This window comes from Calypte anna, chromosome 11, assembly GCF_003957555.1.
Source record: "Calypte anna isolate BGI_N300 chromosome 11, bCalAnn1_v1.p, whole genome shotgun sequence".
Classification (NCBI taxonomy): domain Eukaryota; kingdom Metazoa; phylum Chordata; class Aves; order Apodiformes; family Trochilidae; genus Calypte; species Calypte anna.
The window spans coordinates 18,625,626-18,642,054 of record NC_044257.1 but is presented as its reverse complement, the minus strand read 5'-3'; the positions used below and the strand labels follow the sequence as shown (position 1 = coordinate 18,642,054).

At 56.9% G+C, this 16,429-nt stretch overlaps 1 protein-coding gene across 1 annotated transcript; it reads right to left on the bottom strand.

Annotated features, from left to right (window-relative positions):
* Positions 1-411: 411 nt before the first annotated feature.
* Positions 412-13,069, bottom strand: LOC103526889 (zinc finger protein 469). Its single transcript, XM_030457749.1, is given in 8 exon segments — positions 412-5,693; positions 5,979-6,479; positions 6,482-11,198; positions 11,200-11,307; positions 11,309-12,301; positions 12,303-12,407; positions 12,409-13,053; positions 13,055-13,069. Coding segments are annotated over 8 exon segments (12,366 nt in total).
* Between the last annotated feature and the right edge of the window lie 3,360 nt (positions 13,070-16,429).

Below are 16,429 nucleotides of genomic sequence, written 5' to 3'. Positions count from 1 at the left end.
TCATCTCTTCAAGTACTTTGTACAAAGATAACACAGACACAGTCTCAAAAGGGTCTGAGATTTGCAAGTATCCTTATAACCTCAGCACTTCTGCAATAAAGCAATTGCTCTCGACGATTCAGCCTGCCCAAAGCGATTACAATTTCAGTTCGTGGAAATCATCAGCAACATCAAAGTTCTAGCATTTGCATGATAAATCAGGTGAATTAAAGTAGATTAGTAGACACAAAGCAAACTATTTCACAGAGGCTGCAGTGCAAGTTCATTTAAGCTAGACAGAGAAATCATGCTACACAAACGAATTTAATGCTTTGATAATTTTTTCTTTTTTTTTTTTTTTTTTTTTTTTTTTTTTCCCCTTGCAAACCCCCATGAAAGCAGCTGAGGATCACCATAAGTCACTTCCATAAATTACTCTGAAGTATCTCTCCTTAAAGGAATCTTAAAGCTTGTTAATTTCTGCCCAAAGAGCTGGCTGAGCAGGTTGTTCTGGGACTCAGCAGTGCGGTAGCTGCCTGACCCGCTGGCTTTGGGTCCCCTGTGCAAGGAGCCCCTGGGAGCGGGTCCCTTGGCCAACACTTGGTGGAGGCTTTTCCCCAGAATGGCTTTCCTGCGTTTCATATCCCCGTTGGCAGGTCGGAACTCCCCCTTTTTTTGGTTGTAAGTGTCCAGGACCATCTTCTTCAGCTGGGTGCCCGTCCTGGCTTTGGCTACCAGCTTGTTGCAGTGTGCTTCCCTCCTGTCAGGAGACAGAGCCGAGGCTTCAGCCTTGCTCCAACCACCACGTTTCAGCTGCCCGGGGCTCTCACTCTTCCCTGGGCAGGAGATTCTGGCTTTTTTCTTTTTCCCATCTCCCTCCAGGTTCTCCCGAGAGCCGGAGCTGCTCCGGTGGTTCAAGGATTTGTGCTCTTTCCTCCTCTTGGGGTGAAGCTTGCTGCTGGCTTTGCTGGGTTCCAGGTGGCCGTGCCTCACGGGGTTGCTGGCCACCTCGCCTCTGGGCTGGTGGCCCGTGGACTTGCTTGGGTTGTCACCTTGGTCCTTGGTGTTGGTGCCGCTGTCCTTAGCCTCAGGCATGGCTTTGCCCCTCCCCGAGACAAGCTGGTGACCCTCCTCAGTGCTGCCTGCACCAGGAGCTGCCTCACTGCTGGGCTGGCTACCCAAGGTCTTCTTCTGCAGGGCCAACTCTTTGGCAGCCCTGTTCAGCGTGGGTGATGCTGGCTTGTCCTTCAGGGGGTGCTGGGCACCTTCTGGAGACGCAGCCTTAGGGGCACCTTCCCAAGAAGAGGCATTGCCGGCACCGGGGTTGCCCCACCCGTGGGTCTCCTTGCCTTGTAGAACCTCTGCCTCGGGGGAAGAAAGCTCTGAGACCTTCTTAGCAAGCTGGAGAAATGGGATCCCATCCACGGCTGCACTGGGATTTCCCAGGACACCTACCACATGCTCCTCTTTTCTTTGACTGGTGTCGGTGTAGCCCCGGTTCTGCATCTCGTGTGGGGGAGAGAGGTGTTGGTCTGTGGCCTGGTTACAAGCCAGCCCAGCAAGGTCGACAGTAAACTCGGGAGAGTCCAAGAAAGAAAGTGGTTTCTCATCAAAGTCTCCTTTCTCCAGCTCCTCCACGGATAGGGCAGCGACACGGCTGAGCTCTGGGCTGCTCGCCACAGCCGGTGGCAGAGATGGGGAGAGGCAGGGAGGTGGGGGCAGGCTCTCCAGCTGGGATTTCTCCATCTCTGCCAGGAGGTCAGAGAAGTCCTCCACCAGGTCTTCTGCTTTCAGGGAGGGCTGGGGTGCTCCTGGGTCAGCGGGTGTTGCAGGGAAGGAGTCAGTGGGAGCCCGCAGGCTGGGGCTTGCTGACTCTACCAGCTGCAGGTCACTGGTGTGGTGATGGGCTGGTGAGCTGGGTGGGAGTGAGCTGCCACGGTGAGCAACCTTCCTCTTCTTGCTCGGTGGCATGGCCTCCTGCAGAGAGCCAGCCTCTTTCACCTTCTCCCTGCCCTCCCTGGAGGCAGCACCAGGCCTCATGACCCCCCTGAATTTGAAAGTCTTGTTGCTTCCTGCCAAGTGCTTCTCCATGTGCCGGTCATACTGCTCTTTCTTGGAGAAGGTGTAGTTGCACATGCTGCAGATGAAGGACTTCTTGATGACGTGCATGACGTCTGCGCAGAGCTCGCAGGCATACAGGGTGGTGTGCTTGATCTCCTGCTCCTCCACTATCCCGTGCTCCTGGCTGAGGTGGGTTCGCAGCTCTTTGGTCTCCTGGTAGAACATGGGACACTTGTGGCACAGGTAAATCTTCTGCAAACTGTGGACGACCAAGTGCCGCTGGAGCTTGAAGGGCTTGGGAAACTGTTTGCCACAGTGATGACAGTCCCTGGAAGGATCCTTGCAGTCCGGGTGCATGGGGACAGATTTGGGGGGGCCTTCGTTTTTCGCCACGTGCTCTGGAGACGGACTGGAAGATGCTTTGGAGGAGCTGGGTGGGGGTGGCTTCACCCTGACGCTGCTTTCCGAGGGGTCTTTGACGGCCTTGGCCTCCTGCTCCAGGGACAGCTCCTTGGGGCTCTTGCTCTCTCTGCTAACCCCGTGCCTGCTGCTGGGGTCAGCGTTCCGGGAGGACCTGCCGGGCTTCCGACACATGATGGTGTTGAGGAAGTGGGTGACAGCAGCGTTGTCCTCTCCAAAGCAGGGGGCCAGGCCCATCACCGACTTCTGGGCTTGGCCCTTGCGAGCGAACTGGGTGGCGTGTTCCCGGAGGTGCTCGTTGTACATCCAGACATCAGAGATCTCCTTCAGGCACATCCCGCAGGCCCACAGCCCGGCTTTGTTTTTGGCGTGCTTCTCCTTCAGGTGGTCCCTCAGCTGCTCCCGGGAGCTGAACTTGCGCTGGACACACATGTAGCAGGTAGGAGGAGGGGAAGGGTTGTGGGAGAGCTTGTGGAAGTCCAGCTCGCCCAGTGTCAGGAACCACTGGAAGCAGACTTTGCATTTGTACTGCTTGTCTTTGGACTTGATGGTCACCTCGCCGCGGTTTTTCCCCGATTTCCCATCTTCTGGCTTGCTCCTCTGCTTGCTGTGCTGGCCCGGCTTTGGCTTGAAATGTTCAGCGTCATCCTCCCCCTGGTCAGGAAGATCTCCACAAGGGCTGAAGAAGCACACGTCTCTCATTTTCAGCTTGGCATTCAGCATCTCGATGTCGATGGTGTGAAACTGAGAAGAGCCCGAGTCCTCGTTAGTTGTGCCATCATAGGGCTCCTCCACCAGGTCGGGGGGCTCCGAGCTCGCTCCTCGGAGAGACTGCTCATCCTCAAGGCCCACCAGAGGCTCAAACATATCCTCAGCAGAGAGGCTTTCACCTTCCTTCTCCAGACTCCCCCAGAGGTTCAAGCTGGGGACGTTGTCCACTTGGCTGTTTTGGCACAAGAAGGTCAGCATGTTGTCTTCCAGGTCAATGTCCTCCTTCCCCAGGTCGATCTCCTCACAGTCCAATCTCTGCGCAACACTTTCGGATCCACTGGGAGCAGCAGCATCTCCACTCTTCACCTGGCTGCTCTGACACATGTTCAGCATCAAGGCGTCATCGACGGAGATGGTTTCGTATTCACGAGGGTCCTCCCTGGTGACACAGAAAGAGCTGCTCTCCCTGAGGTCAGAAGCCAATCGGATCTTGAAGAGGTCGATGGCCCCTGCTGGCCTGCAGGTGACCTCGGGGGTGGGCTTGGGTTTCTTGCTACGTTTCCCATACACCCGGGTGCATTTCCTCCGGACAGATTGGTCATCCCGGGGGAAGAGCTGGGAGAAGGTGGAGTCATCATCAAACAAGCTCTGGAGGTCCGAGACAGCCGCGCTCTCCACGCCCGGGGACAGGTCTGGTGTCTCCCAGTGCTTTGCTTCCACAGAAGGGCTGGTCCCCAGAGTGGCTTCTGGAGCACCTTCCCCAGGAGTGTTTTGGGTGGTTTCCCATGTGTCCAGCAGCAGACCTTCAGCAGGAGCCGTGGGACTCTGCAGAGCATCACTGCAGTCCTCAGCACCCTTGCCTGCTGCAGGACTGTGTCGTGTCTCAGCATCCATCTCCTCTGCACCATCAGCATCACCGTGCTGCTCTTTGCCTACCTTACCCAGTCCCTTCTCCACTTGCCTCACTAACCCACATACCCATTTCTTGCAAGCCTGTAGGTCACCCACTCCCTCTGGATCTTCCACTTCCCCAGGACAGGTGACCGTGCTCGTTTCTGACTCTTTGCTGCCCATCTCCTTTGATGACACCATCCTGTCACCTATGTCTTCTGCAAGCTCTGCTGCACAAGGGGACTGTTTAGCTTTCTGAGGTTGCTGAGGTGAGCTGGACCTATTTTGCTCCTCTGTGGAGATGCAGCCACCGGGTTCATGCAAACCCTCCACAACCCTGGGCAAACTGGAGCCGAGGACAGCAAAGGGAGGACTTGCCTTCTTCTCCAGCTCACCCAGATCATCAGGCTCATTTCTGCTGAAAAACCCCTTTGCTTTCCTTCGTCTCACTTTCCTGTTCAGCTTCTTCTCAGAACTGCTGGTCACTTCTCCAGGATCTTTGCTTTGGCTCCTTCTGCCCTTTTCTCCCTTCCTTGCTTGACAGCCCAAGTCCACCTTCCCAGCCACCACCTCATCTGCTCCCCTCATCTCCAAGTGTGGTCCCTTTGCCTTCACCTCCTCACGCAGAACATGTGTGTGGTGCAGCTCCTGGGACATCTCGAAGGAGATGATGCTGAGGTCACTGAGGACTCTGCTGACCACTTCTTGCATATGTGCACTGGGTTCTTTCTCCAGACCTGGCAATATTTTCTTGGGGACATGGTCAGCAGTGGTGGTTGGTGTCTGTGAGCTGCAGGTTTTGTCTTTAACTGAAGTCTTCGGGCTCCTCCTGGGCACCTTTTGGGCTGTTTTCAATGTCCTGTCTGCAGAAAGCAAAGCAGACACGGTGGTCTTGCTGGGCTGTGGTCCACCACCACTCTTCACCTGGTGCTTGACAGCTTTGTGCCTGGTCAGGCCAGGCTTGGACCGGAAAGTGGCTGAACAAATGTCACAGGTCACCAGGAGCCCATTTGGCTTCTTTTCTTTGGGAAGTTCACTTCGGGAAGGGCTCAGAGTAGGGGTAGGTGTGTTGTCCTCTCCTTGGCCCATACTGTTTAACACACAGGTCCCAGTTTCTCCAGCCCCATGGCTTTTGGGTTTCTCCCCTTTTAAACTCTTTCCTCTGCTCTCTGTGGGTATGGAAAGACCAAGTCTCACCTCTCCTGCCTCTGAAAACTTGTGGTTATTTAATTCAGCAGGACCAAGATCTCCAATCCTTGAAAGACCTCTGCTGACAGCAGCTGGCTGAACAACACAACCTTTGGATGGAGCCTCTGGTTCACTTTGGAGTTTATTTCCCCCACCACAGCAGCTTTCAGAATCATCCTCTTCACTCAGCCTGGCCTCTCCTTCTCTGGTTGGCAGAAGATCTGGTGTGGGATGGGTTGGGGACTCTTGGGTTTTAGGAGAAATGGAGTTCATGACCATATCTGTGACAGTGTACGTTTGGGTTTCTTGAAAAGGAGAACTTGGCAGCACAGCACTGGTACAACTGGCTGTCTCTTTCCCAACACCCTTTTGGTTGAAGGGTGCTGAGCAGGGAAGGGAGCAGTCCCTCTCATGTGGTTCCTGGGGACCTTCCATCTCCAAGGCTGAGCCCACTAGCCCATCAGCATGCAGCAGAGCACAGGGTCTTGCCCTTCCTTCTCTTTCAGGTGGCCTGGAGCTCCCCAAAGCACCATCAGGGAGGTGACTGTGACCATTCTTGACCACCTCCTTTGGCATGGTCCTGCAGTGATGCAGAGAAGGAGGAAAGGTGGGTGCCCTTTTCCATGTCCCTTGCTCTCCTGGGCTCATGGTGGGATGGTGGATGTTGGCCTCGGGAGGACACCTCTTTGTGATGAATGAACTTGATGAGTTTGGCAGGGACGTGCCACATTTCTTCTCATCAGAAAGTTTAGCACCAAAGCTGGGGACCTCTCCTCCTTCTGCCCCACCGCTCTGAGGGAGTTTGGGGTGACAAAAGGTGCTCACCAAGAGCAAGCTGGCTGGAGATTCTCCTGTGGAATGACAACCACTGAGGGACTTCTTGCCATTTCCTTCTCTGGGAACCTTTGCACTGACTGCTCCAGCTTTCACCTCCAGTACCAAGTGGTTGTCCTGCTGGAGACCCTCCACAGAGGGCCTGGGAGGGCTGGTGGGACTGGGAGGAGCAGAGCAGAGGGGTTTTACCTCCTGGCCCACCAGGCTCCTTTCCATCCTCTCTGCTGCTGCACCGCCTGGGGTTTCTTTCTCCAGCAAACTCCTGCTTAACTGAGCTTGCTCGAGGGTTTTAAATGCCAAGGTCACTTTGTTCTCATCTCCCTCCTGCTCCTCTCCGGGCTGCTCAGCTTTCTTTTCTTGCCCCGGTGGTGGGGTCACCGCTGGGTTTCGGGTGATGAGAGGTCACCACGCTCTCGGGAGACACCATCTGTGCTGATATTAATGTCACTTCTCTCTGCCTGCTCATTTCCTAAGTGCTGCAGCTCCCTTACAGCATTTTGCAGCCCTGGCTTGGCCAACGAGGACTGTTTGGCACGGGAAGAGCCCGTCCCACCGAGGGACTCCATCTGCTCACATCCACCAGAGAAAAGCCCAACCGAGGCAGGCATATTTTCCACGTTGCCTTCAACAGGGACATTCCCCTCCCCCTGGGAAGGGCAGCGTGTCTGATTTTCCCCTTCCAAGGCACTACTGCTCTCCTCTTTCTGCTCCAGCTGGCCACGGGTGGTGGCAGAGGGGTGGCTGGGAGGAAGGAGCACGGGGAAGCAGGGCATCAGCAGCTCCTCCTCGTTGCTCTTCACCGTTCTGGCGACGAAGAGCTGGAGCTGCTGCAGAGGGTTGGCAGCTGTCTCCCGGGGTGTCTGTGTCTCCTGGGAGCTGCAGGTGCTCTCCTTGGGCAGACTCAGCATGTCTAACAGCAGCACTTTTTGCTTGCTGGCTTTGTCACCAGGTCCAGGGGCCGGAGATGTGGTAGAGCTTTTCCTCTCCTCTGTTTCTTCCATCACCACAGCCTCACCACCATCCCCTCTGAAGTCCACGGGGCTTTTGCCCATTTGGGGCAATTCGGGTTTGCTTGAGGGTCTTTCTTCTGCATCTGGGACCTCCTTGATGTCATGAGGTGAAAAGGGGGGGAGATCCAGGGCTGGGGTGGAACCTTGTTGAAAGCCCAGTTCAGGTTTATGGTTTGGCAGGTGGACATCAAACTTCTGCAGCTCTGCAGCATCAGCAAAGCTTTCATCCCCTTTCCCTGGCACAGGGAAGCTCTTGGCACCACGCTGGGATGGCAGGGGATCCTTGGTGGCTTCATCTGCCTCCAGGCTCTTGGAGAACACGGAGTCAGTGACAGCAAGAGGGTTCTTTGTCAAGGGGTCTGTGTAGACGGGAGCCTCTGCTTGGTCTGGTGTGCATGACCCAGGCAGACTTTTGGAAGTAGACCCATTTTCCATCTTTCCAGGGTCACCATCCTCAGCAGCCACAGCTCCTCGGAGCTGCTCACTGCTGTCTTTGGAGCAGAAATGGTCCAAGGCATGTGGGGCTGGTGTGGACATCCCTGTCTCCAGTGAGTCCAGCTCCACAGGGCAGGGCCAGGGCTCCCGGGGTCTCTTGTAGTCCCCATGGCTGCTCACCACGGATGGCTTCTTGCCCTCTGACCTCTGCCTGATGCAGAGGTTGGAGCTGCCCAGCTCCTCTGCCAAAAACAGTCCTTTCTCCTGGGCTGCCTCTTGCTCCACGGGTAGTGGTGGGAATGGCTCAGGTCCTTGCAGATTTGCCACCACGTGTTGCTCAGGTTTCTGAAGGCCAACGGGTGCCTCGTTATCCAGCTTGCTGGTTTGCAGTTGACTTTCCAGCTCCGTCACCAGTCTCTTGATCTCCAGCTCATCGTCTGATATGTTGTTCATAAAAGTCACATTATAATCTGTTATCCTGTCAGGCAGTGGCAGGGAGAGCTGGCTGCTGGGGACAGGTCCTTCCTCGGGGAATTTCTTGGTCAGTGGCTTCTCCACTGGGAGGTTGTGGAACTGAGTCATGTTTTCTGGCAGCATGGGAGCCACCTCCTCCATAAGGGACCACTCTTTCTCCTGCATGAACGGGGGATAGGGTTGCTCAAAGGCCAGTGGCTTGCTCTGGGGATTGCTGGAGCAGGCAAAGGTTGTCACATAACCATCCTTGCTGGCAGAAACGCTCTCATACAGCGGTGGATCAAACTCAGTGACAGGAAGCTCTCCAAATATTGAAGAGGAATCGAAGCTGAGTGGGGAGGAGACCTTGCCCTGTGCTGTTTCTGTGATGTATGGGGAAATGCTGGCGTGCTTCTGCTCAAAGGTGCTGGTGTTGAGGTCATCCCGGCATAAGTACACATCATCCATGGGTGAGGAGCCCAAGGTGGGGGGCTTTGAGAAGAGGTTGTCATCGTAGTGACTGGGAAGGCCTTTGGGATCAAAGAATGTGTTGTCACTGCTGCCATATGGCTCGGGTGCCTTGGCAGTGAGCAGCATCCCCACTGCATCCCCCCCATATGGGGCAACCGGCACGGGATAGTCCTTCCGACCTTCACACAGCCCAAGGGGCTTCGAGGATTTGATGCCCACTTCTGGGTAGGTGGCACTCCCGTGGCCAGGACTGGCTTCATCACTACTGTGGGATGGAGCCATCAGCTCTTCCGATTGGTACTTCCCCCCCTGGCTCAGGAAAGGGCCAAACTGATGCCTCTGGTTGATAGCAGTCAGCTCAGGGGAGTCCTGAGCCTCCAGGGTGGGTTCTCCTGCCTCAGCTCTGTGCTTTGCTGCTCCTTTGGGCTCTTCTGTCCCCTCCTTACAGCATAGCCTGACAGGGCTCCTGCCCGAGGTGGCCAAGCTGGCCAGCTGCCTTTCCTGGGGCTGCCCTAACAGCTCCTCCTTCCCACAGTCCATCCCAGTAGGTTCTGGTTGAGTACTCAGATGTGTCCTGGAGCCTGCTACCAAAGCTTTGGCTGAGCCAACCCTCCTGCTCCCCCTGGAAAAGTCCTCTTTGCTCTTCTTCGGGCCCTTGTCCTCGGGAAGGCTAAGAGGAGCCCTCGGTGCACGTGTCAGGCTGCCTGAGCTCCTCCTCCTCCTCCGTGAGCCTCCCTTTTCACTACCCGAGCCAGTCCCACCAGTATGGGCTGGGCTGGTGACCATCTCACCAGCCATGCTACCACTGTGGCTGCTGCCAGCAGAGGACTGGCTGCTCCGTCTGCGGACTCTGGCAACACAATCCTCTTTCTCAGCATCCTCCTGGCTCTGGACCCCCCGGTGCTCCTCTGCCTCCTTTTTCTGACCGTCTCTTTTCCGGCTGTAGCTCCAGGATGGGTCTTTGTCTTTGGCTTTCTCACTTCTTCCTGGGTGTTTCTTGCTGAAGCTGCCCTTGGACCTCCCGATGAATCCCGGGCCCCGTTTCTTCCGTCCCCGGAGCTTGCTGCACTCTGCCCCATCATCATCTGAGTCAGAGATGTAGTCATATTCCTGAAACCTGCCCTCCTTGGGGGCTGGCACCAGCCTCTCGGTGTCCTGGGTGACCTGGGCCTGCTTGCTGCTCTTCACCTGCAGTTTGTGGAGCTTGTTCTTCTGCTGCACGATCTTGTGAATGAGCTCCTTGCTCCACGTCCCGCTTCGAGGTTTCCTCTTCTTCGCATCCTTCATGGAGAACCAGGATGGCTTGGAGCTCTTGGTGGTGACACCCAACCCCACCTCGCTGTTTGCTGGAGGCTCCTGGCTGAGTTTCCTGGGATGTTTTTGGCTGGAGGTGGAGTTGGAGGAGGCGGTGGTCGGGGAGATGCTGTTCTTCCTGCCTGCCCGCAGCCTGGCCGTCCTCTCCCTTCCTGCTAGCCCTGGATCAGGCTCCTGGGCTGCCAACCTCCGTGCTGCCCTCCCCTTATGCAGGTGCTGCTTCATCTGCTCCCCACCCAGGTGGCCATCTTCATAAAAACAGCTGGCCTTGGGCTGGCCTCCTGCCTTCTCCTCCCCTGCCACCTGCTTGGATTTGGTCTCCAAGGCCAGGACTTCCTTGGCCTTGTGGGACATCCCGCCGCTGGCCGCCTTCACGCCCGTCAGCTCCTCATCAGCAAACACATCTATGAAGCTGCTGTCGATCTCTGGGTTATCTGACTGGTACCCCAGCCCATTGAGGGCTTCAGTGATCAGGCTGTCCAGCTTGGCATCGTCGATGTCCAGGTCTGAGGCGGTGAGCGGCAGGGAGCCGGCGGCGAGGCCGTGGAAGAGGCCACCCTTCAGAGCATCCTCCTTGCCCTCGCTTTTGTTCTCCCCATCCAGCAAGAGGTCATCGCTCTTGTTCAATGCCAACAGATGTGCTTGGGGGTCTGGAGACAGCCCCAGGCTGGAGGGCTTGGTGAGGGGCTCCGGGGGCAGAGCTTTCCGCCCCTCGGCTGCCCGAGGAGCATCCTTACCCTCTGCCAGGGGAGAGGGGTGGGAGGAGCAGAACTGGCGGTGCTGCAGGAAGGAGGAGAGGTTGCTGTAGTTCTGGTCACACTGTTTGCAGGTCAGGAGAACGTCCAGCTGGTCCAGGCTGGCACTGCTGAGAGAACTGGCCAGCAAGTGGTGGGAGGAGTATGGAGGTGGAGGCTGCTCCCCATCCAGCCCATCCGAGCATCCTTTGGCCATCTCCACGCTGGGTTTGTGGAAGGGGCTGGCTGGGGAGCATTTCAGGAGGTTGTCATCTTTCAGGGCATCAGGGGGGAAGTGGAAGGACTTGATGGAGTCTGAGGGGTGGTAATGAAGTGAGCTGGAGCTCAAGACGTTGGAGGAGTGGAAGGTTTTGCTGCCGTCCTTGGGATGGCAGGGGTGCTGGAAGAAGGGAGAAGGGGTGAGTGCTGCAGACATCTGGCTGTCTTCAAAGTTGGGGTTGAGGGGGCTGCTGGACATGGGGGAGAGCGAGGAGCAGGTGCTGCCACAGGGGGGGTTGGGGATGGGGGATGGCAGCGGGGACTCACAAGGCGAGGCAACCACCAAGGCCGAGGGTGGCAGGACCAGCGCTGAGCCTGACGAGCTCCTGGAGGAGGGAGGAGGAGCTGCTTGACTCATGCTGTAGAAGAGGGCTTTGCTTCTTGCATCGCAGGTGGGGGACCCCGGCTCCTTCCCGTTTTTCGAAGGAGAAAGCACCCGTGGAGCTGGGGTCTCCTCTCTGGACCCCGAGGCTCTCTCCCAACAAGAGCTTTTTGCTGTGATACCCTGGGGAATTACTCACGGGGGGGTCCTTTCTGACCTTTCCCACTCCCCTGCCACTCGGAGGTGCCCAGGGGGAAGGGGAGCTTCTGGCTGGTGATTTGTCTTGACAGCTCCAGCCGGTTTGGAGCGGGCATTGGAGGAGCGAGGTGGATTTGCTGCCAAGGCATCCTGGCGTTTTTCTGCCTGTGCTGCCTCTGCTCGGGCCCAGGCTGGCACTCGAATGAGAACTGGTTTCCAACGGGGTTTGGATAAGGTGCTGAATTCTGGTCCGTGGGTGGAAACACCTTGGTGGCACCTTCCCAAGCTTGCAGCAGCCTGGGGTGGGTGGGGATGCTCGTCTCGAAAGGCACGGAGCCGGCGCTGGCGCTGCCGGCGGGGGAGCTGCAATAGGCTTTGCTCTGAAAGTGCACTTCGGAGAGGGAGTTCGGTGGCACGGTCCTTCTCAGAGGGCTGCTCTGGACCAGCAGCCGTGTGCTGGGGACACTGTCCTTCGCTGAGGCTTGCCTCTGACCGGCCACCGGCTTGGGCAGACCCGGCGAGTGTAAACTAGAGGGAAAAACAGCTTGGTTTTCTTGGAAAGTGCTTGGGTTTTGGTCGATAGCACCAGACGACGACGACGACGAGAGAGCACCGTGGGGGTCGGCGGGATGCTCGCTCCTCCCTTTGCAGCACGGCAGAGAGCCGTGGTGCTGGGCCGGTACCGGCACCGGGTGCAGGAATGGTGGCGGCGGGGCCGGCAAGGCGTAGAGCCTGCCCTGGGGGGACACGTTCTCGTAGGAACCACCGCTCGGTGTCTCCTCTTGCCACTCCCGGGAGGCCGAGTGGAAGGAGAAGGAGCCGTGAATCAGCTGCCCGGTGCCGAGTCCCCCGTCCAGGTACTCCTGGCTCCCCGCCTCGCCGCCGTAGGGCTCCTTCCCCGAGTCCTGCAGCAGCTGGAAGGGGTATTGGCACGGCAAAGCCCCCAGCCCGTGGCCACCGGCTTTGCCCCCCTCCAGAAAAGAGCCGGATTTCTGCACCGGGATCCGTAGTAGCACCCGCAAAGCTCTTCTCCGGGGACTGCCAAGAGTCGGTCCCGTTCCCCTGAAACTCCAAATAATGTAGCTGCCCATTGGTTCCGGGGCTCTTTGAGGGGGAGGCCGGGGGTGGGGGGCTGCCCTTTGGGGCCGTGGGGAGGGGCTGGGGGCTGTGAGGTATAGTTGGCGGAGGTGCGGCCGGCGTCGGGGAAGCAGCACCCCAAGCCCAGGTCGGGTTGCCGGAGGTCGGCTTGGCGCTGGGGGACGCCGGGCTGGTGGAAGCGGTAGCTGCCATCCGCGGGGCCCTGGTTGTGGTTCTCCTCCGGCTTCTTCGGGGGGGTGACCTTCTGCTGGGGGTAGGCGATGCCGATGGTGGGGTTGGGCCGGGTACCGGCGATGCTGAGGCGGTAGAGCTGGTGCTGAGCCCGCTCGCCCTTCCCTCCGCGCCGGCTGCGCTCCCGGGCTCGGCCCTTGCCCGGCGGGGAGGAGGGAGGGCTGCCCTTCACCTCCCCCCAGGAGCTGTCGTTGACGAATTTGGGTTTGAGCTGCAGGGATTTGAAGTCAATCTTCCCGGCTTGCTGGGGCCGGATGATGGCTTCTCGCTGGCTGTGGGGCTCCTTGTCCTTGGGGCCGGGGAAGGGGGCCGGGGTCTCCCCGGACAGCCCCTTCCCATCCTTCTCCCCACGGCCTTCCAAGCCAAAGGCTTTGTCGGGGTCTTTGGGGCCGGGCTCGGTATCACCGATGGTGTAAACATGCTGGGGTCTCTCCAGTCATGATACCAAGGAGGGGGGGCAAAGCTTAGAAACCCCCTTTTCCCGTCTGCTGCGAGCTGCCGTGCACCCCCTGTCACCACGGGCATGGTCCTTGGCTGGGGGGCTCTGGGTGGCAAGAGGGGCAGTAGCTGCCCGGGGCCAGGGGGATGCGGGGTCCCGAATGTCCCAGGGCTCTGCTGCATCCTTTCACACCTGGAGAAGAGATAAAGAGATCAAAAAAGAGTGGGGTGGCCATCGGCCATGGGAGGGGGCAGGGGAGAGACTGTGCCCCTTTCCTTGGGCATTGCAACGGGAGGGGGATGGAGGAAGGGGCAGCACAACCCCCTCCCCGGGCAGCCCCTTCAGCTTGGGGCTCTTCAAAGGATGCTCTGAGCATTTCACCTTTGGCACAAGCTGCTGAGGAGGCACTTTTTTTTTTTTCTTTTCTTTTTTTTTTTTTTAATTTTTTCCCCTCCTCGGGAAGCTATTTCTGGGCACTACTTAGCAACCTAAGCAGAAAAAGATGACAGAAGAGCTCCACCTACGGATTAGTGGGAAGGGCTGGCGGGCCAGGCTGGGAGAGGGCTTTCTGTCCCCGTGTCCTCATTGTCCCCGTGTCCTCATTGTCCCCGTGTCCTCACTGACCCCAAGTCTTGGTCTCTGCAGCCAGAGGGACAATGAGGTTTTTGCTGCACATCAGGTACCCCCAGTGCACCCCTTGGACCTCACTGCCCCTCCACCAAACCCCCGGGAGCAAGGACTGGAGCTGCTTGCAGCCTCTGCCTCGACTTTTACACCGCCCCCAAACTGCGATTTTAGACACTAATTCTAGACATTTAAAGCACAGAAAAGGAGCCTCGAATTTACCAGCTGGTTCTACCATCCAGGACTTCAGCACAACTCCAGCTGAGGTACCTTTTTAAGAGGTACCCCCAGGACTGCAGCTCCAGATGAAGGTTATATTCAAAAATCAGAGTAAACCCTGGTTTTAAGCATCTCATTTAAAGCCTGTTGGAAACAGAAAGGTTTCTATTTTCCTCTTTCCTACCTAAAAAACACCTCTTTACTCTCTGCTCCAAGGAGCAAACACAAACCACTGCTGGGAGCTCTGACCTGGCTGTAAATAAGTGTGAAATTCAGCCTAATAGCCTTCACCTGGGTGTAATTCCTACAGCCTCCCAGCACCAACTTGGGGTCCACCCCTCATCATCCCTGCAAGCTGAGCAGAAAAGGAGACTTTCTGCAAGAAAAGGGGAGCAACTTCCATCTCTCCAGGGTCTCTGCAATTCACACCTGATGCTTTTGCACATGCAGAGTGGTGGGGTGAGCACCCAGCACCCTGCTACAGCACATGGGCATCAATAAAATTACCCTGTGTGCACTGAGAGAGCAGATTCCTTCCTCCAGGCAGCTCAAAGGGGGGCTTCCCGGGGTCCCCTCTCTAATTCCAGCTGCTGAGCCTGAATTCCTCCACCATTTTTTTTTTAAATCCAGTTTAGGAAGGAGATTGAGGTGCTGGAACAGGTCCAAAGGAGGGCAACTAAGCTGGTGAAGGGATCCAGCACAGATCCTGTGAGGAGAGGCTGAGGGAGCTGGGGGTGTTGAGGCTGGAGAAGAGGAGGCTCAGGGGAGACCTCATCACTCTCTCCAACTCCCTGAAAGGAGGTTGGAGCCAGGGGGGGGTTGGGCTCTTTCCCAGGCAACTCTCAGCAAGACAAGAGGGCAGGGTCTCAAGTTGTGCCAGGGGAGGTTTAGGTTGGAGATGAGAAAGAATTTCTTTCTGGAGAGGGTGATCAGACATTGGAATGGGCTGCCCAGGGAAGTAGTGGATTCTCCGTGTCTGGAGATCTTTCCAAAGAGCCTGGATGTGGCACTGAGTGCCATGGGCTGGGAACCACGGGGGGAGCGGATCAAGGGTTGGACTTGATGAGCTCTGAGGTCCCTTCCAACCCAGCCAATTCTATGATTCTATGATTCTATGATTCATTTCACCCCCTGCTCAGTGAAATGAACCCAGGGAGGAGAGGCTGAAGCCCACGGTGCTCACCCCCCACGTGCCAGCTGAAGCTCCCACGCGGCCCTTTGGCAGGCCAGGGTTTTGCTGGCACAACAAAGTGCCACTTGTGCCCCTTCCAGCCACAACTGCAGAGCCTGCTTGCTGCTGCTGCTGCTTAAATTTGCAAAGGCTCCTTGCCAAGATAAAATACCCAAGGCCGGCGCTCACTACATTATCACAGCCCTGCTCTTTCAGCCACATAAAGGAGCCCTTTGAAATGTTTTTGTTTGGTTGGTTGATTTTTTGTGTGTGTGTATTTTTTTTTTTTTATTATTATTTTTTTTTAAGGCTCGTTTGTGTAGCTACAGGATTTGCAGGGTGAGGGTTGGGGTTTGCTGGTGCATCAGTGCTGAGAGTCAGGAGAAATAAAACGAGCACAGCGCTCCCTGCACCAGCTGAGGGGTGGAGGGAAGGAAAGCACACAGGGAAGTCCTGCTGACGAATCATTGGGCTTGGAAAAGACCTTTAAGATCATCGAGTCCAACAGTGGCTCGGGACTGGCGTGGGAGTGGATGGAAAGGACAAAAATCAAGATGCCTGTGGGTGGTGGCATCAAATGCCCTTCAGTGGGGGAGGGAGATGGGCAGGGGGCAGGTTGCCCCAGAAGCTGTGGCTGCCCCATCCCTGGCAGGGTTGAAGGTTGGATGGGGCTTGAAGCCACCTGGGCTGGTGGGAGGTGTCCCTGATCATGGCACTGGGGGAGCTTTAAGGTCCCTTCCAACCCAAACCACTCCATTATTCTATGATTCTACCTGGGGGTCCCCAGAGGTAACCCCCTGGGCTCTGTAGGCTTTCACCAGCTCCACAAGACTGAAGTTTGTGAGCATCCTTTGGGATTTTGTCCCCAAAAAGGGGCACTCGACCCCTGCCTGAAGGATTTAAACCCTATCAAGGTGAGTCAGCCCTATCCAGGGGGGTTGGTCCTACCCAGGCACAGCTTTGGTTGGGCTGCAAAAAATCCTGTCCCCTTGTCAACTGCCCCCTTCCCAAAGCCTCAGAATTCTTTAAACCTTCTGCCTCTGGCAGCCAAGCTGCTGCAGGGCCAGAAAAGCATCTGGAGAGGTCCTGGAGCATCCCCCCAGCTGGAGCTCGGGGTGGCTGGGGGCATCCCCTGAGTCTGTTGGGGAGGAGGAGGAGATTCTGGCTCCCAAAAATAGCATCCAACCTTGTGCTGTCAGCTGGCCCCAACCTTGGCACCTTCCACTGCTCAGCTACTGCCGGGACTCTCTTCACCTCCATGAAATATGAATTTCTTGGCTGCAAAGGAAAGAGAAAAATATGTCAGGAATCTACGTTGGCTTGGCTGCCAGCACGGCGGCAGGCAGG